The sequence below is a fragment of the Neolamprologus brichardi genome, chromosome 6 (assembly GCF_056152115.1).
Source record: "Neolamprologus brichardi isolate AB-2024 chromosome 6, ASM5615211v1, whole genome shotgun sequence".
Lineage (NCBI taxonomy): Eukaryota > Metazoa > Chordata > Actinopteri > Cichliformes > Cichlidae > Neolamprologus > Neolamprologus brichardi.
In genome coordinates, this window is record NC_142109.1 from 25,496,265 (window position 1) to 25,520,189 (window position 23,925).

The 23,925-nt window shown below is 37.8% G+C and overlaps 1 protein-coding gene across 5 annotated transcripts in view; it reads left to right on the plus strand.

Annotated features, from left to right (window-relative positions):
* The window catches only part of micu3a (mitochondrial calcium uptake 3a), a 38,228-nt gene that overhangs the window by 12,801 nt on the left and 1,502 nt on the right, over window positions 1–23,925 (plus strand). Inside the window, exons 5-14 of one of the 5 annotated variants that reach the window (XM_087841904.1) lie at window positions 3,264–3,311; window positions 4,919–5,001; window positions 7,221–7,292; window positions 8,473–8,514; window positions 11,655–11,750; window positions 17,949–18,043; window positions 18,158–18,329; window positions 21,415–21,523; window positions 21,667–21,824; window positions 23,756–23,824. In XM_087841904.1, coding sequence (XP_087698030.1) covers window positions 3,264–3,311; window positions 4,919–5,001; window positions 7,221–7,292; window positions 8,473–8,514; window positions 11,655–11,750; window positions 17,949–18,043; window positions 18,158–18,329; window positions 21,415–21,523; window positions 21,667–21,824; window positions 23,756–23,824 — 944 coding nt within the window. Of the gene's footprint in view, window positions 1–3,263; window positions 3,312–4,918; window positions 5,002–7,220; window positions 7,293–8,472; window positions 8,515–11,654; window positions 11,751–17,948; window positions 18,044–18,157; window positions 18,330–21,414; window positions 21,524–21,666; window positions 21,825–23,755; window positions 23,825–23,925 lie in introns of those variants that run through there. The other 4 variants (XM_006790814.3, XM_087841905.1, XM_006790816.3 and 1 more) reach the window with 4 other exon arrangements.

Sequence of the window (23,925 nt, forward strand, 5' to 3'; positions counted from 1 at the left end):
CTCTCCTCTCCTCTCCTCTACAATTTATGCAACACTAAAAGATAGAGAAAAGCTCACCCTAATTAAGCATTTGCCTCAGGAGTATGTAACAGAGGAATAACACAGTCTGGGACTGATTCCCTGTAGTGATAATTACACAGATACACAGATATACACACACTGGGAGATGCTAAATATAGTGAACCATGTGTGATGCATCCCCTCTCTTCCTCTACCATAATAACAAAGGTATATTCTTAAGCTTGTAACGTTTGAGTGTGTTTGATTTAGTCTACAGGGACAAGTAGCCAGGAGGGTGGTCTGCTTCCTTTTTTCATCAGAGAGATGGAGGGAAAAAAAGAATAGAGTAGGAAAATCAAATCAGGGAGTGAAAAGGAGATTTAAAAGGAGAGTGGGAGAAATATAAGAAACAGATGGAGTGTAAAAGATGGGCTATAAAAGACAAACAGGCAAAGTAGACAGAAATGAATATGGTAAGAGAGGAAAAAGAGAAAGTTTGTAAACAGAAACCTCAGGGTAATCTATGGTTATTGTACTTTAACCATTCAGGCCTGGTGGAGCACTACTGAGACCACACACACCATCAAGATTTAACAGGGCTGATTTTTTCATTCACATACAGTAAAACATTCTTGATTTCCAAGGTTGTTTTTTTTTTTTTTTACATATTTCTCATACTTAAATGTTTCAGAACATCAAACAAATTTAAATGTTAGACAAAGATAACCTGAGTAAATACAAGCTCGCGGCTGTAAGAGACGCTCAGAGCAAAGGCTCCAGCCATCCATTCCAATACAAACACATCAAAGTATGACTAATAATTCAACAATAAAATAGCTTCATGTTGTGGCCATCACATTGTGTTTTCCAAAGTGATTCAGGATCTGAAAGTGAACAGATTTAGGGTACGTAATGCTTTTTTCGGTTTATTTTCTTTTCACCCGTAAAACACATTTATAGATTCATTCCAACTTGCTCTCATTCCCATACCGACAATTTGTCACAGTCGTTGGTATTTTACACGTCAGGATGAGAACGTGTTGCAAAAAGCAACACATCGTGCCACGATATAAAGAAACAGCCGAAAAACAAAGTCACTGACATCTACCAGTTGTCATCTATCATTCCCACAGGTGTATAAAATGTGTGGCCTTGCATGCATTTGTAAAAGAATGAGTCCTTCTACAGCGCTCACTGAACTCAGTCGTGTCACTGTTGCAACAACTCAGTCCATTGAATTTAAATCCTATATTTTCACAATCAACTGTAAGTGGTTTTACTACAAAGTGGAGGGATTTAGTAACCATAGAAACTCAGCCATGAAGTGGCAGACCCCATAAAGTTATATAGCGGGGGTCACCGAGTGCTGAGGTACATAATGTGTAAAGCTCCAAAATTCCAGTGACATTAATTCTCAGGAACTTCATGACATGGCTTTTCAGTGGCTGAACAGCTCCTGTGGGTGTGATGTGTACGTGGCCCAGTACGTTTGAAAGTTGAAATCGTTGTAATGTCTTTGGATTTCTGAGCTCAATAGAGTTGAAAATCAGACAAAGACTCAAAGGGGTTCATTGTGTCTGTGTGTTAATGTCAGAACACACTACATTAATTCATGATTGATTAATTTATTATCAGTTATTTATGACTACCACAGTATGGGTAATGCATTACTGTGCTTTAGAAAAATTGACTGTGTAAGTATACAGTAACATGCTGGGTATGTATATCGCAGATTTAACACAATGTTAATCCATGTTTCCATCTGTTACACACAACAGCTGAATAAATATTCCTTTCATAGTACCGTTATAAAGCATTTGTGTTAACTGGGAATGCCTTTTTGGTTTTTGACTTTCTGACTTTGATAAAGTAAGTGAAATGCCACACATTGGATAATTAAATCAAAAAAAAAAATTCAGACTGCAGTGAAAATATAACTGGAAATATAGTTAAAGCAGTAAAGACTCATTGCAATCATTTGCATTGCCTGTATACAACATGGAACATTGTTACCTGCGCCTAATATGTTAATACTCATGTGACACATTCATGTTTTCCATTTAAAACGGTTTATTAGTACTACTGTAATGTCATCATGGTTCACATGTACTTAACGAACCCTTATATTTTTCTTTAGTTGACCTGCACAACAAACACAAAATTTAGATCTTCTTGGCCTTCTTAATATATGCTATTCTAGTGAGTCCATAGCAGATGTCCATAATAGAGAAAGGTGCTTTAGTATTAACATATGCATTGATATAGACTTGTAAAGTTAAATAAATTTCTCTGGAGGTAAATATCAGGGTTTTTTGAATTAATTAAATTTCTTGGGGCTGATTCAAACCATCAGATTTGTTATTATTGGATTACAATGGACTCTTAACATCTTTAACCCACTGACAATTAAAAGAAAAGGAAGGCAAAATCAACAAACATATGGAACATATGTTATTGTTAAAACTATTGGAGAGGACATATAATGCCTGTTTACAGCCCTTTCCATCATGATTAAATATCACCTTGAGATCAGTATTAATCCCTCTTATTCTGTGGTATATCACTGAAAGCATGGGAGCGTAAACACACAACAGACTGTATTATAGAAACCTGAGTAGCTTCAATTTTGTATGCTCTAGTCTATGCAGAGCTCAGGCTACATGGGGGAAAAAGACTTCAGTTCCAAACCAGCTCCTCTACACAAAGCAGTCAAGCATCAGCAAAACACAAGGCTCACACTGACTTTAACTGGTGTCGTGTTCACCCTCACACACACTCATGCATACATACACACAAATGGGGGAGCAGTCTCCCGTAACACTCAAGCGAACCACCCTGAACTATCTGAACGATCAGACAGAAAGCGAAAAAAGAGGGAGAGAGAGCGTAGATGGAGCTGCAAAGATTCCTGAATGTGCCTGAGGCAAGAAAGGATCACCTCCTGAAACATTTTTCACTTGCTTATCCAAACACAAGACACATACACACACAGACACACGCTAGCCTGTGTCTTTACTTTGGACACTTGGGGTGTAGAAAAAGAATCGGTGTGTGGCCAAATGGCCGCTGGCAGCTCCGCTTTGAGAAGACACATTTTAAGATGCTATCTCCATGAAAGGAAGGATTATGTGTGTTAGTGTGTATGTCTTTGTGTGAGGCCCACAGTCTTTGAACATCTGTAAACATTGTGTATGTGTGTGTGTGTGTGTGTGAGTTGAATATGACCTCTTCCTTAACTCTCTCTGTCTTGATCTCATTACCAGGCATCATCTCATACACAGAGTACCTGTTCCTGCTCTGCATCTTGACAAGTGAGTCAATTCAGTTGCACACATTCTCCTTTCACTTAAACTCATCTGCACCTTTTTATCATATCTCTTTCACCCAGTTGTTGTTTGCATTATTATATTCTTATTTTTAGAAAAAAATACGTGACAAAGCGAAGTGCGCTAAGTACATATAGAAATTTAAAAAAGGTTGATTTCACAAATGCTGTGGTTTTCCCCTTCACCTTGGGGCAAGACAAAAAGAGACAGAGACAGACCAAAGATGAAAAAAATGTAAACGTAAGGAAAATTGCAAGAACATCTTCTCAAAAGATGAAGAAAAGTAATAGATAAATTTTTTTAAGAAAAGAAAAAAAGAAAGTGGCTATAAAATTCCATAAAGTTTATTCTTTTCATCTGGAAGCAACAATTTCAGTACTTTCATCACTCATCCAAGTGACCCAGTCTCTCCCTAACCTTACAAACAGTCCAGCTACATAACAATTGAAAGTAGCCCCACTGCATAACAATGAGTGATGAGATCAGTTTCATAATGGTTGATATGCAAATTGGCGTGACCGTTAATCAGTAGCTTCTTGAACTCTTCACAGACAGTTGGGTAATGACTGCGATCACATCACTGTAAGATGGTTAAAGATTTTCTCTAAGGCCTCCTCAATTCCAACATTGTCATTCCCTTTTCACATAAATGTCCTCCTTGGCTCCTTGATGATACCGGCGTGCCTCCCTGTCCAGGATGTGCAAGTCCTTGTAATTGAAAGCGTGACCATTGGCCCGTGTGTCTAAGTGGACTAAAGAGTCAAGGCCAGAGGACGAGGCTCTTCTGTGTTGCGCCCTCCACTTAGCCAGAGGTTGTTTGGTGTCCCCGGTGTATAATTTACAGCCATCCTCTTGACATTTAAGAGTGTACACTGTATTGCTCTGATGCTTGGGGGTGGGCCAGTTACTGGCATAGCATGTTTTAGGGTGTTTTACAAATATGGATCTCAGCTGTACTGACACGTAAGGGATCAATAAAAAGTTGTTTCTTTTAATGATCACAAATCACAAATTTTATTATAATTCAACCTAAATAGATGATGGATGAAGTTATAGTGAATAAAAATAAGCATACTTGATCTTAACTGCTCAGTTTATGCTTGTAGGGGGCTGGAGTTTGTCCTAGCTGCCACAGGGTGAAAGGCAGTGCACACCCCAAAACCAAAAACCATAAGAACATAATTGAAATTACATTTTACTTCATCTCTTAGACCTATGACCAGCATGTGAAACTAGTATAAATAGAAATTACCGTCTTTTTTTTCTTTTCTTTTTTTTTTTACATGCATGCTTCCTTGTTTGGCCTTAAAAATGGTTGAATAAATAGAATAAAATGTCAAATTGAAAGGTCAGTCTGTAGCAGATGTATTTGTTCTGCTATTGTTTTTTTTTAAATAACTTTAACCTGGTCTAACACTTTAATGTATTCTTTGGATAAGCAGCTGTGTTTGAAACTGTGGCTTCATTTAAGTCATTCTCCCTCCTATCGTCGCTTTGAGACACTTTTTCCACTTACTATTTATGGATTTCAAATTGCCTTTAACAAACACATGCACACACTCACCCTATGTGTTCTCTTCTCTGTTCCCCAGAGCCTCATGCTGGCTTTAAGATTGCTTTCAATATGTTTGATGCAGACGGCAACCAGATGGTGGATAAGAGGGAGTTCCTAGTGGTGAGTCGCCGATATTGGGAGAAAACCTGAATTTACATATTAATATTAACCCTTTTTGTTACTCCGTTTACTAAAAAGCAGTGTTAAAGAATAGCTTTAGTATTAAATAACAATCCATGATTTTAGAGTGGACAAAAGACAAAACCTTACTTTTGAAAATCTAATTTTGACTTGTACCATGGTGTTTTATTGTAGTTTATTAAATTACTGAAATTAAAGAGGCCCTATTTTGCTCATTTTCAAGTCAATATTTTAATTCTTGGACTCTTCTAGTACAAATATGTGTATGTGATTTACAGGAAAAAGGATACTAAACCTTATACATCAAATGACGGGCTTTAGTGCAGACCCTCAGTTCATCCAGTGTCAGCCTCTGACTCATGATGTCTGGTTTTTGAAAAGTAAAGATTGGCGTACCAAAAATCCTCATTTTGAAGCTTTAAAAACAAGATAGCACAAATCAGTCCATCCTAGATGTTTTTTCCTTGCCTGGTTGTTTTCCATGTCAGTATTAGCAACTATAATGAACTTAACAGTGTTTATGAACTGTCAAACCAGGCATAGTAGAAACTCTTGAATTGTCATAGATCACATTTATAGATCAAATCTTGTCTACCTTACATTACTAAAATGATTCCTTACCCACTGTGACTTGGGCTGTTACAGTACTACAAGCTCAATACTGATAAATTTAATACCTGACATTCTACCATTTTTGATATCACAGGTCAAAACCCACCAAAAAAGACAACAAGATTTTTTGATTTTCTGTGGTAGTGCTGTGCTTCTGGTGACTTGGCTCCACATTTTTGTTGCTAATCGAGTAGAGTTGGTAAGGTAGGCTGCTCTAGTTGATGTTAGACTTTTCCTAGCTTCTGTCTGGGATTTTTAAAGAGATTTAACAGTTTTTAGATACAAATAATTGGGCTCTCTGGTTAAATTAACATCCCCATGTTACAGATGGGCAAGATTGAGAACATTTGCTGCTACTATTAACTACCTTATTGAAAACTTAACAGACTGACAGCTTGAAATTAATCTTGATTCTCAGCATGTTACATTACGTTTGTAAACTCAGTAAATCATTTCAGAATTTGGACTAATGCTTGGTCGTGTTTCAGCTTTATCTGCCTGTAAGACTGTTCCTCAAGTCTCATGCAAGCATCCTTGCGCTCTCAAACAATACATTCACAGATTGCATCATTTACAGAAGTCTTTTCCCTATTAAAGTGTCTCCATCATCTTAATCAATAAAAAAAAAAACATTTGGCCAACATTGTAGTACCCTAAGTGAATATTCTATTATATACCTTTATTCCCAGTGCCTTGAGCTTTAACTATATTTTAACGTTTAAAGCACTTAAAAAGGTTGACTTTGAATTTGTATCTTCTAAAGGCAGCTTATTACAAAGCTGAGAAGACTAACTGTAGGATTCCTTGAGGGCTACACATGTGTTTCTTTCCCTGTGGGATAGAACTGACACATTTTCAAGTCAAAACACCGCTGCAGGCATGAAGGGATCAGAATCTCTGAAGGTTGGTGGGAGTGGGATGGCACATCAGCAGGAGGGAGTGGTAATGATTTAAAATCCTGTGGGAGCAGGCAGGTGTGGGACAGAAAAAGATTTTCACATTGAGGGTTTAGATACAGATTTTTCTGTTTTACATGTGATTGTCAGAGTAATTAAATATTCTATTGATTTAAATGGAGATTGAACAATACCAGTGACTATTGCTGTCTTTTATGATCATATGCTCTTAGAGAGCGTTTATGTATCTGTATTTGTGTAGACATCAGGTTGCTATGTTTGTGGTTGTGCATTTTTTTTTATTTAACTCTTAATTAATTATAACATTTATATTACAAATCTCATTATTTTATTTCAAAGAAATTAGTATTTTAATTTAAATTTGAATAAGTAAGTATATAAAAACTTACCCGACACTGTAGTGTAGAAGCAGTTTTTTTTTCATATTGAATTCAGCATTGATTTTTCCTTTAATAACACATATGCATAAACATAAATCACTTCCAGAGTGAAACCTGAATACTCCCTTAATCATGCTGCCAAAAGACCATTACCTGAATGACATCATAGATGTGCTCGAAAGAGTGAATGACCTTGTTTGAACTCATTTGAGCATTTCATTTTTTTTAACAGCGTTTTAGATCTGACTTTGAATTGTCAATGAGCTCCTCGTCTTTCCTCTCATTACAGCTTCAGGAGATCTTTAGGAAGAAAAACGAGAAGAAAGGAAGGAAAGGAGATGCTGAGAAGTCCGCGCAGTTGGTAAGGAAGATGGTTACGGGGTGTGGGGGTGTATGCTCAGACAAGCATGGGTGCTACTGCTAATTAACCTTAATGCTGGCAACAGTGAACCAACCATGAATAGTCTATGTGGATGTGGACTTCATAAATGCTTCTGTTGTTAGTGGGGTAAACTTAAAAGACAGGTAAACATTAATGTAAAGTTACTTTACATTTTAATATATCCATGAGTGTAAACTGTCACAACACCTCTTACCATTTAGTTAAGGTTGCTGACAGAAGTGCTGTGTCACACTGCGCACATGGATTTGTTAAAAACGATCATCATGATCATCAAAGTTAACTATCATTTGTATACATGCAGGTGTGAAACTAAACCTTTCATGTAACTAGTTTTGAGTGCATGCTGCCTTGTAGAAACTGTTTGGTATCTCTGTGACAGTTATCCCTGCTGTGGACTTGGTATATTTGATATATATATATATATGATAGAATATGTGTCTTTCTCAGCACTTTATGCGATTGAGTTTTAGAAATAACACCAAGCACCTCGCATTACTGCTCTCTTTGTGTCAGAGTGTATATGCAACTTAATAACTATCAAAGAGAGCAGGTTTTGATGAGTCAGTATTAACTTGTCCCATCCCACATATGTGTTGTGCTACAAACAGATTAATTAAGGTAACTTACAAACAGATAAGCCATTAGGTATCTTGTGCATTAGTTATAGTAAAATGTTCTCAAGGTAAGTTTTTCATGACATGATTTGCAAAAAAAATATTTAAAGGCTTCTTATTAAAATCTTCCTTTTGTTACTTATCTATATTTATTGATTTTGAAGGCAGTAAATCTTTCAAACCCAAGTTTGCTAACAACCTGTGTAGACATGTAAGCAAATAAGAGATAGAGATTTGTTGATCTAAGCATTGGGTATCTTACAGAACAGTCCTGGTTGTGCTGTTGGCTCACAGGAAATACTGTCACTGAAAAATGAAGGATATGTTTCCCACATAACTTATCTCTTGAAAGTACATGCTTGGTGTTAGGTACAGTGTGTATTCTAAAATGTAATCATAGATGTGTTGAAAATGGCACATCCTCTTTCCTTGCATGTACTAACATGTCTTTTACCTTGTCTCCTCCTCTCTGACTGCATGCTCTGTCCTTCTTTCTCTTCCTCATGTCTCTCTCTGTGTGTTAGAGTATGCAGCTGTATGGATATCAGGTTGCCCCCATGAACAGCGTAGGTATCCACATGGCATAGTCTCATTTTCTGCTTTTTAGATAGATAAAGATATTTATGGAGCAGAGAATGGGCTGTTTTTATTAGCTGGGTCAGTTCAACAGCTTTATTGTTTAGCAATCAGTCAGAGTAGAAACCTAATGGTAACAAAAAGCTTAAGTTTTGTGAAACCATGTGAGAATATGTTAAACTTTACCTGTGTGGAATTATATCTGTGTCAATAATAATGTGAAATAAAACATAATCATGGGCAAATATTTAAATTGAACACAGTAAACTGAACCTGTCAATCACAGAGGTTGTGAGGTCACTTTCAAAGTGACCTTTTTCCTTTGGGCTCTGCCCTCCAAACTGTCAAAAGTCAGAATCATTCGAGCGAGACACAATTCAGCTTTGAGAGCAGAGCCGGCCATGACAGTGTGAATCTGCTGCAATGATTACCAAGGAGGCATTTTCCCATTTCCGATGAATATTTTTGGGCTGCTGTGTGGAAATGAATAGCTGAAAAAATATAAATTATTTGTCTGTGATTGTGTTTTAGCTCACCTGCCACTTGTGACACATATATATTTCCATACATCTGAACTGTTTCTCAGTCACTAAAACATTTGCTTTGCAGTCTGTGTGTCACCATGCCTTTTAGATACAATTATTAAGTTTAATGTGAAAAATTAGGTGAGAAGAGTGACATCCATCATATCTGTTCATTAAATATAAGGACACACCAACCCTGCCAAGTTTAAATTAATATAGATTACCAGGACCTTTAAATATCACACATTAAATCACACATTAATGGCCTTCATTTTGCATTCAGTTTAAACATTCCATATTATATATATATGCAGCAGAGTTTTTTAATACACTGACTCTCTGGAGTCTAAAAACCTTAATATAATAAAAAGGCCTGTCATTCCCTTCTGCTCCCAATGATGGAAAAAGCCTTAAATTTGACCCAGTCCACCTGATCCTCTGTTATCAGTGAAATGTACTCTGTAAGCTACTTTGAAGGATGAATGTAAGAGGGAGAAGGGAAAAATTCAAGAAAGGTTGCCCATCTGTCAAGTCAGCTGATTGATTGATTGAGGGATGATTAATGGACAGACAAAGAAAACAGTAATACATTTAAGGGGTCAGGAGAGATGAACTCTTACAAAAAGAGAGCGATGTAATTTAAAATGACCTGAGACCCTGTAGAGCTCTAAAGACAATCAGACTCCATTTTAGTCCTTTTTAGGACACGTGCTGTATTTTTTTGGCAGTATTGTTTGTTCCTGATGGGGGAAGTTTGTTAATATAAAGATATAGAAGGAGATTTTTTAGGGAAGGAGGCCAAGGGTACATACAAAAATATGTTTCTGTTGTCTGAACAAAATCATATTTACATAAAGAACACAAAGAGGTTGAATTTGTCTGTTGAGCCTTATGGGATCGAAAATGAAAGAGATTTTTACCTCTCAAGGATGAATATTTCTTATTTACCAACCCTGTGCAAAATGCTGACTTATTAATTGTATGTAACCTGATGAGCTCTAAGTCGGAAAACAATTATTAAGGCATCAATGATTAGGAAATAGTTGGAGATTAGGTATTGGGTATCAATGATGATAACTAAAACTACTGAAGCTGCTGTGCAAAATTTTGCATATTAATGAATAATAATCACGTGTGACATTTCTGAAATGCTTTATATTATGGTTTAAATATTTAAATAATTAATTATACTTAAATTCTATATGTTTTTTCCTGGATTGTATTAGAAAAGATTTGCATAATTCACAGTTCAAGATAATCCTTACTTCTGTTATTCTTGATGCAGCCCCTCAGTTCATCCACTAAACGAGAAAAGCAAATTTAGTTCAAAAGCCACCATCCTTTTAATACAGCTTTCTTTTAATTGGTTGTCCATTGCAAACAAAAAATTTGAACAGCAGGTGAGCGGTGCTTCTGTGATCACAGCCAGAGCTGTGTACTTTAGATCACCGTATTAAGGACATTGCCTCCCTTTTAGCCATAAAAGCAGAAAGAAATGTTTAAAACTGAATGTTTTGGGTTAGGGTTGCAAGCCTGAGCTTTTCGTTCACAAAGATCACCAGGACCTCATTATTTGAAACATTGGACATTTAATTATAGTTCCATTTTATCACTTTCAAGTGCTTTTTTGTCCCTAGTGTGTGTTGAGATGTAATGACAATGACTGTAGCTGTCTGTTATGAGTAGTAATTTATATGTGGAGTGGAAACGGCCTCCAGTGTAGTGAAAATCAGCAGTGTGCTGTCAGAAACAATACACTACCAGCCACTGCTCGCTCTCTCTCGCTCGCTCTCACTCTCTCTCTGTCATGCTGTCTCACACATAGACAGACACACACAGACAGACACACATATGCACTCCTCCTGTCACTGCTGTGATGGATAGCCGCATTGTCGCACTGAAGTTAAGAGCATTGCAGGGTCATGTTAAAATGGCTGCTGTTGCTTTCTCCCTGGAGAGAGAGACGAGGTGGGTGGTCAGAAGCTCAGCACCGTGGTCAGCCTTTATTAAGGTAGAATAACGTTTGCTAACAGAGCCAACTGTTGCTATAGAACTCCCTAAAGTATTTATTTAATAAAGACAATGTGCTATAGGGTGACATCTTCATATATTTCTTCTTTAAAAACTTTTTTTTTCCTTGTGTTTGTTGCTGAGTCCGCAACATGAGCGAGTTGTAGCTTCAGTGATTTAAACAGAATAGCACATCCATCATCATCCTGATGATTCCCTGTTGGTAGTATCTTTTCCTTTATCTGTAATGTAAACCTAGCTGCAGAGAAGCTAGCTATTTGTGTATGCCCCTTCCTGGTTGATGCTAACATGTTTTTGTGCGTGAAAATCTTCACTGCTTATTTTTTTATGTTTGAATGGATAGGGTCTCCTTTATTGAGAGAACTAGTGAGTGCCAGGTATTGATAAAAATGCTTGCCTCTACATGTGACACCTTTCCTAAATATCCACCTGTATGTTCACATATAAATTCAGAGATATAATCTGTGTATGTTTACTTATAATGACAACTGATTGAATGGGTAATGGACGTTTATTTCCTGAACTGGTTGATTTGGAGGTTGACTGACCCTGGCCCTGCTTGACCACTCCTACAGGTGCTAAAAAAAGACAGTCAGGAGTTTGTGGCGCGGAGTTACTGGGACGTTTTGAGGCGAAGCGCCAGTCAAGTCCTCTTTTCTGACCTGGCGGAGGTACACATACCCAACCGTCCTCTGTTCCTTCACCCCTGCATTCATTATCCTTCACTTTTTTCCTCATTCCTCAGCACCAGATAGTTCACATAGAGGATCCAAATACCCCCACACGTTCACAAGAAATATATTCCATCAAGCTGGCCAGAATCAAACTCGAAATCCTATATACTATATAATACTTTTCCCTGAGAATAAAAGCTTTACTTGAAACACACACCACAGTTATTCTCCAATCTTCAGAGAAGTCATGTGTTACTGGTTGAAGTGCATATGCACCAAAAAAGTTACTTTGAAGCTTCACTTCAATATAGTCATTTTGGGATTATTGCAAAAGCTTTGGTCGTTCTAACTTTTATTCTGGTTTGGCTTGATAGTGACAATACGTTTCCTTGCTTTCTTTCTTTGTTTCCTAGATGTTAGAACAGAAATATCTCATCATTCTTCCCAGCGTTCCTTCCTTTGTCCCAAAGCGTTCTTCTTTGTTTTTGTTTCTAAAAATAGTAATAATTTAATTTTAGACTAGTGTAGAAATCATCACTGTTTTTTATCCCAGTGTGAAATCATGTTTGTTTGGATGAGCTCTAAAAGAAACATTTAAAATCAGCATTCAAGCGCCAGTGTTGACCTTTCTCTACTCGACACACTGTGGATTTGAATTAAATAATGTGAGCATCCTCTAAATGTTTCCTGTTTTGCTCCATCCTAAGTCATTTCACTCTGTCTGTGAAGATATTTATTTACTTTTGGATTATGAATATTTTGAAAGACTTTAGCCTTTGTTGTTGATCAGTACTGATCCATTAAATGACAAAGATTTTAATGTCCTTTTTTTAATAACTTGTCTTTTTTTCACCTTCTTTCTGTCTTCATTCTGCTTCATATGTGTATCCGTGCCTTGTTATCTGTGCCGTGTTGTGACTAGTGGCGTAGCTTTGGTGTCAGATCATTCCCACGTTGCGCCACAAGTGTTTAACAAGGATAAGACAGTTGACTGCAGAGCACATACAAAAGCTTTGTCTCTTTATCACTACAAACTTAAATTCACACAGTAGAATTCATGAGGAGTTACAGGACAACATCTTACTTTTAAACTATGATTTACACAAAAGGTTAACATTTGGGGAAAAAAAAACAACCTGCAAAATCTCTGGGATCAAAAATTAAAACCAGATGGTGAGCTGAACTAATCGGAACTAGCAGGCATCCAACCTCATCCTTATTGTTTTAATGCACTATTCCAAGCTAGGAAAAGGCGATGATAGAATAATTGCTGAGACATTACCTCAGAAGCTTTTATGCTCTTTGGATCCCAGAATATCTGTTCATCAAACTGATAAACTGATATTATATGACTGGTGGTTTAACAAATGAGCTGTCTCAATAAATCAAAGTCAGGGTTTCCAGTTATTTCTACAATTGCAGCTTAAAGTGTCTTCCTGATAGTACTTTCTGAAGACTGGTAATCATTAGTAACAGCTAAAATAGTGCTAACAGACTAGCTCACTAATGACAGGTTGTCTGCTGTGTTGGCAGCGGAAGCTGAGGTTGAGGTAATGACAGTGAAACATAATGGGGTTGACCTTGTATTTACACCGTGCAGCCTTTCATCTGGATGTCAGACGGACAGAGCAGAAAAATCAGACATGGGGGAAAAAGAGTAAGGATTTTTTTTTAATGGAGGGATATATTAAACATAAAAGGGATTAGAAATGATTTAGGATTAAATTAAGTAAGAAAAAAAATGTGAAACAGTGAAATGACAAACAAGATGACAGCCAGGCAAAAGATGTAATTCAAAGAAATGTAATATATCTTCAAGGACGCGATATCAGATAAGTGGAAAACATGAGGGTGAAGAACACGCGAAGGAGATAAAATCAGAGTAAACAAATGGGTGAAAAAGGCCAAAGGAAGATGACACAGGTCAGCAGGCAGGACAAATGTTCAGGAACAAAGTGAGTGAGAAGAAAAGAAGTTCGGGAAGTACATTTGGGTGAAAAGAAAGAACCAGGTTGTATTTAGAGAAAGATGTGTTTACTCAACAGATTAGTCACCATTATACCTCTTTCCTTTTGTCTGGAGAAGGAGGGACTGACTGACAGGTAGAAAAGGAGGGAGTGTAGGACAGAGCAAATCACCTCTCTGTTTGTCAGGTGAAGGAGGTACTGACGGGTAGTGTGAGGTGAAAGGAAATCAGCGTAATCAGAGCAGGGGGTGGGATAAGATTAAAGGAATGATAAGAGATGTGAAGAAGAAGAAAGAAAGAAAATGTGGGAGATAAAAGTCATTGCAAGAAAATTGAACAGGCCATGAAACGGAAAGGGGGGGTTGGCTGTTTTTCCCCTTGGAAGGTGTGACTGACTGACAGTCTGACTGACTTGACTAAAGACCCACAATGAGCTCTTCCTCCGGAGTATTACTCACAGATGGGGAGGGTGAGGAACAGCGTTTAGCGTTTACATCAGTAATTACTGTTTTTACCCTCAGCTTCGTGATCAAAGACTGCACAAGCTCACAGATAAACACACAGATGGACAAATAGACACATGCATGCACCAGGTGTTGGCTCGTGCCTTGTGGGCGTGGTAACGATTACGTTGTCACGGGGATGATGAGCTCACACTAGTACCGCCACACTTCCAGGAATGATAAGCTTGTTATGATCCGTTTGGCATTACGTCGACAAGTTGGTAGACTGATCTGAATTCTTGAAAGCCTTTGCTATGACAAAGTTATTGCACATCACAATGACAAAATTCTTTTGGTTAGACACGTTAGAAAAAATAGCTCTAGAATTTGTAAGGGAGGTAGGCTCATTGTGATTATGGACTAATTAAAAGGTGGCTGTAGCCTCTGCGCCATCGCTAATTTATTAGCCAACTTACGTTTTTAAAGCTGAACACTTTGATTGTTGTCATCTAATCTTTTTGAAAACCAGACATTACAGGTGTTACAATTTGACTGTGACACCAAAAGATACCAAATGGAGAAAGATACCAAAGGCACAACTTGCTTTATCATCCTTATGGACACTATTTGCAGCCGTACTTTAGAAGATGAGCATCATATTGTGTTCAGTAAGAATCGAAGCTAGCAAATAATCCATTGAATTTATCCAGAAAGGGGAATCGAGGGCCATTTACCCATAGATGTCTACGCTTTTTGATTTTTTTAGCAACCAAAGAAGTCGCCCCGTGCTGGCTGGTAGAAGAGATTACACTTAAAGAGACTTGAACATATAAGATGTATTGGCTAAAATAAACTTCTTTATAGTCTGTGGTCATGGTGAGGGTACACATTATTGATGATCTAGCATCAAACAACATTATAAGACAGCATCCAGTGAAAAATAGGTTACCATGGACTAAACATAAATAATCAAAACTTTAGATCAAATTGTTTCAGTGCTACTACTTTCAATTTCAAAATATCTGACTGCAACTTTATTATTACTTTGGTCTAGCTCATTTTTTAGCAGCATCGGGTAGCTTATTTTGTGAAAAAGCTTAATTAACGTTAATGGAGGAATTGGTAGTGACCAAAGTAGTGGTCAAAAATCTCTTAATGTAGCTTTAGTAATTATTTTTCAACTTAATGTTCTATTTTTAACAAAGCTCAGATAACTGGTGTTATATCCTACACCCACAGTGTACAATCAATCTAAGTAATCTAAGTAATTTCCCTTGCTAGTTTGTACACCTTAGTAAATATCACTCCAACCATAGTGTATTCCACTCATTTGCAGGCTTTACTTCCTGTAGCTGTGGATCCATCCTTTTTCAAAATATATCTTAAAGACTTCTGAAATACATTTAGTACAAGTCTTTGTGCAACAGCTGATAACTCACTGCAACGGTGAATAGACACCCACCAGATACATAAACTCCTCAGTCACAATAGTTTTGAATAAAGATAATGCAAGATGATTTCCTTGTTTTGAGTTCAAAACAACAAAACAGAATTAAGGGAACTCCACGTGGGAGGGAAGAGAGGCAGAGACACACCACCTGGATACTGTCTAGATCTATGAACAGCTCATGTGTCATAAAGACATCAGTAATGCGTCAGTTCAGAGATAAAAGAGCAAAACAAATTTTGTCCTGTTTGTCCGTAATCAGAGACTTAATGAAAAGAACGTCTAGTAAATGAGACACAGAAAACTTAGGCACAGCAATGATAAGTCTGTAATTGTTTCAGTTTGTCTTGTGTTTACACAAAGGAAATCTTCCTTTGTCCCTAATCAAAGACTGAAAGACCAGACTCTTAAGTGAATCAGCAACAGACCAAAAGCTAAGAGTGGTCTTATTACAGTGTTTACTTTTAATGCTTGTTTCTCACAAGACATTTTTATTGTGTGAGTTACCAGTGTGGTTCCAGTTTAATCTACCATACATTTAAGAATTTTACTGCCTTGAACATCTGCATTTTCCTGCAGCTTATTGTTAATATTGTGCATTGATGACCAAAAGAATCTGTAACTGAAACACGATTTACTTTAACCAGTAGAGTTTTTAGTTGGTGGTTACTCATACATAACAACAATTTAATAAAAGCCTAAAATGTAAATGCCCAGCAAAATTCTAATGACTTTTGTCACATCAGTTGTTTTTTGTAAGATCACTTTTTTTCATTCTTATCCGTGGGGATGGTTTCCTTTCTATCAGAAAGACTGCAGTTCACTTACAGACATTTCTGACTCACTGAATGAATATTCACTGTGTGACACCAAACAATTACAAAAAAAAGACCTCTTGATATTTTGTCCCTTAAATAAACGTGTGATCTTGTTTCACATTTTCTTCTTGTCCCACACTGGATTTTAGGATTTTACTCTTGAGGTAGAACCACGAATGGCATCGTGGTGATGATGATATTTATGATGATGACTGAAATGCCATAAATGCTCCTTCTTAGAAGGACATGAGATTTTATTTAATCTTATGTCTGCGTATTCCTCAGCATGGTGAAAGATCGGAAATGAAGGTTGGCTGGGTGGGGCATGACAGGTCAATAGAGAGAAGATGTGTATTTGAATTCCTCTCTTTTTTGTCCTGATGCTGCCTGATTCATTTCTGGAACTGCTCAAAAGTCACCTTTTTCTGAAAGATACAAGTATGTTACTGTGTATAAACAGAAAATAGTGAACTAAATACTTAGATTAAGTTTCTGCAAAGGCTTAAAATCCTAATCGTGTCACCTTGCTTTAAACAAGGTGTTAACCAGCAGATTAAAGCTAGAGCAAACAGTCGAAACAACCCAAAGCTCATTGAATGGATTTTAAATGACCTGGGTCACAGAGTCAACACACACTCAAGGGAGACTAGAAGGATATGCAACCAAACACATCTGATGACGGAAAAAGGTGGAATCGGCTCACAAAATCTCTGCACTTGTGCTTATGTGGGTTTTGTTTGGTGTTGCTTTTGGTTCTGTTAGGTGTGTCAATGTGGCATTTGCAGAGAAATGCATGGGGTGTGTCTTTGTCATGTATTTGTCTGTGTTGCACTTAGTTGCTCTTCCACAAGTCTTCTTTTCCTCTCATGTCTTCTGCTTACCTCGTCTGTTTCTCTGTCCTTAATGAACTCCACCTGTTTAAAGTGTTGTCTTCCTTCCTCCTGCATTCTTGTTCACCTCCACTGTTACCTTCACACTGGCTCTGTGAATGTAGGCATGACTTATGATCTTACCGCCTTCTCTTTATTTGGGCTGATACTTGAGTACTCCTTAACATTGTATCAGTCTGTGTTTCATGCTGCTACAGCATCACTACTCACCAGTCTAGACTGCATAGAGAATGATTTCTTCAATAGATCTAATCTGACTTCCCTTCTTTACTTCCCTGCTTTACTTCAGTTTGCTTGTAAATTTTTATTTGGCTCTTCTGACTGAAGTATGTTTTTCACATCATATTATGCTTCCTAGACTGGTAAGTTTGATTTCATGATGGCTGTTGACTGTTTGTCTGAGCTGATAACTGTGACTGAAATTTGTGATGTCATTTGTAGTGTAATTTGTAATGCTCATCCAGTGCACGTTTTGCACACGTGCAATAGAAACCTGCTTCCTGCTAATCTGGCACAGCGGTGGCCATGTTGGTCTAATGATGGACTCGTCCTTCTCCACCCATGATGCTTGAGGTTTGTCATTTAGTCACTGATCGTCTCTCGTATCACTCTCTCTCTCTCTCTTTGATAGCGAGCCGATGATAGCATCACAATTGACACCACACTACTGGTCCATTTCTTTGGGAAGAAGGGGAAGGCAGAGCTTACCTTTGATGACTTCTACAGGTACTAGAACAGAAAGAGTGCTAATGCTAACAGTATTAACCACATGGCAGAATGGATGATTTATAGAACAGTTCTCTTTTTGTCTTTTTTACTGTCCTTTCTTCCTGTTTTCAGATTTATGGATAACCTCCAGACAGAGGTGTTGGAAATCGAGTTCCTGACTTACTCTAAAGGTATGACGACTATCAGTGAAGAAGACTTTGCCAAAATCCTGCTGCGATTCACCAACGTGGAAAACATTAGTGCCTATCTGGAAAATGTCCGCCAGTGTATACCTGATGAAAAGGTACAGTATACATGTGCACACAGTTATTTACTGGACAATTCATTGATCAGTAATGAAATAATAATGAAATTCTTCCTTCCTGTATGGGAGCTTCTACCTTCTAGACATCTAGAGTACCTGTAATTTCAAACTGTTGTCTCTGCCTGAGGCTGTTGTGGCTTTCCACACTTGAGCGCTCAATTGCTTCACTACATGTCACACACAAAAACACACATTTCACTACACTTTCAGTTGCATCTATCTATCTATCTATCTATCTATCTATCTATCTATCTATCTATCTATCTATCTATCTATCTATCTATCTATCTATCTATCTATCTATCTATCTATCTATCTATCTATCTATCTATCTATCATGCTGTGCTATCTAGCTAGACTTTGGCATGTAGTCCTTATGCAACCCGTCTCTATTTCTGTCCCTCCCTTCTTTCCTTTTCATGCTGTGGAAGAAGCAGGAGGTTGGTCTCTGCCTCGTATAATTCACAACCTGCAGTTACAATCTGTCAGTCTATCCTGCTATTAAGTTAATTTGCCACCTTCTCTTTTATTCTTCATATAAGCGCTGTCAAGGTTAAGATACACAGCAAGCTGTTGTATTTTAATCTACATTTTATCATGTAATTAAAAAAAACCCATTTATTTATTTGATTAATAATATTTTATCTTCTGAATTATGCATCTGTTATTGGGTTACAGCAAGTTCACAGCAAAGAGCATGAGGTGCACCTCACAACCATTTGCTCAGATGGACTTTTGTTATTCATTATATGAAATACACAATATCCTTTGTATCCTTTGTTAGTGCTGGGTGAATGCTCAATATATGAACACATGCCATCCCAACAATTAGACTGTACATTCCAATTAGTTTTCACTTTATGCTACTTTACGGAGATGAAACACTGCAATGTGTTTTACTGTTTTTTTCAACTGCTTTGGTATATTTCTCCAAACATATCTGAAGGTCACAGAAGCTGAAAAAATGCATTTCCTGAAATAGCTCATGCATGCAGAAAAACACTATAGTTAACCTGCACAATTCATGTGTCTCTGACACTGAGTGCCAACAATACAAGGCTAATATTTTTTCCAAGGATTAGTGACAACTACAGCATGTCCTAGTGAATCTATTCACATGCTGATTTCAGGGGCGCAGTGTTTTACATTCTACTTTGTAAAGCAAAAGAGCACCTATACATTTGCATAGCACGTAAGGAAAAACTGACTGACAACACAGCACTATACAATGAACAGAATAAAACTGAAAATCTTTTGTAGTAGAAAGAATCATCTGATCCTCTGCTGAATTTGTTTGTCTGTTTTCTCACAATTAGAGAATTGAAGAGTCTCTCATTTTATGGTAGTTCCATTTTAATGGGCAGAGACAGAAAAAACACATAAGATGTCTTATACTCAGTGTTGGGGAGTAACGGAATACATGTACCGCCGTTACGTATTTAAAATACAAAATATGAGTAACTGTATTCTGTTACAGTTATCGTTTAAAAAGGTGGTATTTAGAATACAGTTACTTTGCTGAAATAAAAGGATTACACGGCGGTATTGTCGGCTATGCCCTCTCTATTTTTGGTTTCCACGCCCCAAACAAAACACGCATTAAGAGGCTCTAATGCCTGCATCTCAATCTCGCGGCCCATGTCACCTCTACTTGCAGCTCGCATAATGACGTGAAGAAATATTTTAAAAAATTATTCACAAAAATGATTTAATATGAAGGCAATAGGCAGAGTGTTACAGGCATTGCCCTAAAGAATGTAGCCTCATGGGCAGTGTAGTCCGTGCTGCAGGGAGAATGAACTGCCATACCCGTTATGTGTTTGTGAGCGTGAGGGAGGGAGAAAAAGGAAAAGTACGAGTTGTCACCGAGCAGAAACGGGAGCTGGAAGGATGTAAATATCATAATAACCACTGCAGCCAAAAAGAGTGTCTGACGAGCCCAGTTGTAAGTAAGCTATTAAGACTCGACTGTACACTTTTTTTGTGTTTTTCTCCGAAACAATAAGTTCCGTTGGAGCAGCCTTTCAACGCCTCTCTTTGTCTCTCGCTTGCAAAGTTGACCCAGACAACAAAGTAAAGCTAGTTTTCGGCTACGAGCCCGACACGAACCTGACGTATTAGCCAGAGGTCCCTTTACTACGATTCAGAGCCGCGGACCTGTTTTATATACGCGCGGAATAGTTTTCTATACGAGATCGCTGCAAAAAGGGCAGCCTTACCTAATGTCAACCTGCTGTTACTCATTTTATATTAAGATTTAAACATCTGGTTGGTACTGGTATGGCGAGTAACCTTCAGTAAAAGTAATAAATCACACAGCAATAGTACATTCATGTAGTTGTAAAAAAGCATGATAATATAATAGGTAATCCAAAGTATTCAGAATACGTTACTCTCATTGAGTAACGTAACGGAATACGTTACAAAATACATTTTGGGGCATGTATTCTGTAATCTGTAGTGGAATACATTTTAAAAGTAACCTTCCCAACACTGCTTACACTTACTCTTATTACTTACAGTACTGACCTAAACATGTGGACAATTAGCTGGACTATTCTGCATGTGATGAGTCAACACAACATTTTATACAGTAAAAAATAAAAAGATTTTTTTATTCCAAAAATCAATAAGTGTTCTGCTTAGTGATTTGCCAAATTGTATTGAAACATTTGAAAATGCCACTGTATAGAGAGCAGCTCTTTCTGAGTAACAAAATGCTGTAAAAGATTTCTCGTACTAACTTTAACTGTAATTTGAGAATTAAGCCAAAGCCACTGAGGAAAACGAAAAATCTTCCACATCATACACACATACGATGGTTAACCCCATGAATGACTTCTTACGTCCTTCATGAGACCATGTCATCGAATCGCTTGAATAATCATTTAGCTTTTTAATTTTTCAGACAGATGACTAGATGCACTTTGAGGAATGCTGTATGCACGCCACTTAAATGCACCTTCACAGTCTCGCTCAAACGATATTTGTCATTTCCAAGCTTCTTTCTGTCCAGTACCTCTCCCTGCAGTTGTTTTGTTAACTGTTTCTACTTGTGTTTCAGGGAATCACCTTTGATGAGTTCAGATCCTTCTTCCAGTTTCTCAACAACCTTGAAGACTTTGCCATTGCCATGCAGATGTATAACTTTGCTTCACGCTCCATTGGACAAGGTATTAAAACTGTATTGAGCTTGAAATGCGGGCACTGAAGGTCTCTGCTTACAATCACTGATGCTGTGTTTTCTCCTTCAGGTTTTTCACTCAGCTGCACTTAGACAAATGATCAAAGTCATTTTTACTTTCTCCCCTGATAGATGAGTTTGCCAGAGCGGTGTATGTAGCCACAGGGCTCAAGCTGACACGTCACCTTGTAAACACCATCTTCAAGATCTTCGATGTCGATCACGATGACCAGCTCTCCTACAAAGAGTTCATTGGTATCATGAAGGACCGGCTGCACAGGGGAGCCAGGGTAAAGAACTTCCTTCTTTTTGAGAAAAAGTGCACTCAGCTCCAACTGAAAAATCTTTGTTTAGAAAAAGTTTGAAGCACAGCCAGTCACCAGGACACGAAAAAGGAACCACTTTTGAGAAATATACCTCCCTTCGCAGAAAGGTCGGAGGTCAAGTGGGTTCCAGAGCACTTACAAAGAGACAGGTTTCTCATTAAGATTTAGGGTGTACTCCCACTTGACCAGTTGCCTTATACTCTGCCTGAGTACTGAGCACCCAAAGGCAGCTATAGTTTGGGAGTTCTATGGCCAGATGTAAACTACAGATGAACTATACATGTGTAGCATGCCTGAGCCCAACTGAACCGCACATGGGCACATGGGCACATGGGCACATACTCCATTAACACAAACAACCTACAGAACCTAAAAGATCCGCTGCTAAACTTCCAAATACCACGAGGCACCTTCACAGCCTATGACAGCAAAGCGTGTAATAGACACACTGGTCTGCTGTGTCCAGTTCACACTTTACCCCTCTCTAAAGCGTGAAATGGAGACGCAAGTTGCAACAAGGGGAGAAAATATATGTAATGCCATAAAGTCCACAGTGACCAAGAAAGGTATAAAGTACATTCTAGGCTCCCACTATGCCAGAAATTATTAAGCTAGGTGGCTAATTTGTATTTGCTCATGAATGCATTAGTAATGTCTCTTTAAATGCTTTACTTTGATTATTTTCATGTTGGCCTGAAATGAAATATCTCCCTCTACTGGTACTGCAGCTTACTGCAGCTTCTGCATGCGTGTCCATTTCACGCTTTGGAGAGGCAAAGTGTGAAATGGACACTGTGGACCGGCGTGTCTATTACACACTATGCCATGATACCGGGTTGTGTGCACACCTTGCTTTAGTGGGTCAAAGCTGTTTTGGTGGCACCCAGAGGACCAGAAGAACGGTGTAGTCATAGCATCTGGGTTCTCAAGTATAAACTCTGACATCCAGCATTACCCAAAAACTTGGTCGAGGTGAAGTTACAATTTCAAAGTTAGCCACATAAAGAAATTACAGGGATTTAAAACTACAGGATGTGTTATTTCTTGAGCATTTTAGATTCAAAAAAGAAGAGCTGAAATTTAAAACATGGGAGCTTCTTGTTGCCTGTTTCATTATAGAATAACAAATCAGTCTTTACCTTAAATGCAAACTAGCTTTACCTGTGCCAGGATTTAGTGTCACAGAGTAACAAAAAAACAGGAAATCCAAAACTACAAGTATTATTGTTGTTCAGCTGTTTCTTAAACCTTTTTTGTAGAAGAAGTTCTGCTGGTACAACTAAGCCATCCTTTACTCATGACTGTTTGTGCTCTTCAGTTGCAGTCAAGTAGTTAAGGTAAATCAACAGTTACCCAAAACAAAAGAAAAATGCATTTAACATACACACATGATAACAGGGTTAAAAAATATTGATGAAAGACTTTTAGTAAGCATCAGGAATGTAACAAAAAAAGCTTAAATGGAAAATAATTTGCAGGCTTTTGGGTTGGAAATCACCTATAAGCAATTTGGTGATGCTGTCTGAAAAGGCCATACTGCCCCCCAATGGTGGATTTTGATGCAATAACACTGCTCAGATCCTTTTTTTCTACAGAGGTTGTCATGTGATAATAAACTTGGCACCACTGTAGGCCTGGATGTTGCACTTTATATGGTCCTGTATGTCCCTTTTGATGCTGTCTTGGCCTCACTGTCTTGGCTTTTTAACAGTGTTCTGTCCTTATTTTGCTGATATACCTCTCTCTTCATCTCCTTTCTAACCCATGCTTTTTTCCCTATTATCATGAATTTACCACACTTATACTTTTGTTTTTCTCACCTTCCATGTGCCCACCACTTTTGCGATTGTTTTCCTGTCTTCCTGCCTCACTCTGGCTGTCTACACACATCTCAGGGCTATAAAGCTGTGGAGCGTGCTACCTCCTTCAGGTCCTGTCTGAAGAAGGAGCTGGCAAGCAGATAAGTATCACTAACAGCTACAGTTCAAGGAGTTTGTTCGTTGTTATTTCTAGAGTTGCAGGTAGTTTCTTGACTTGAATTCAGTCTGGATTATGACTTATTTTG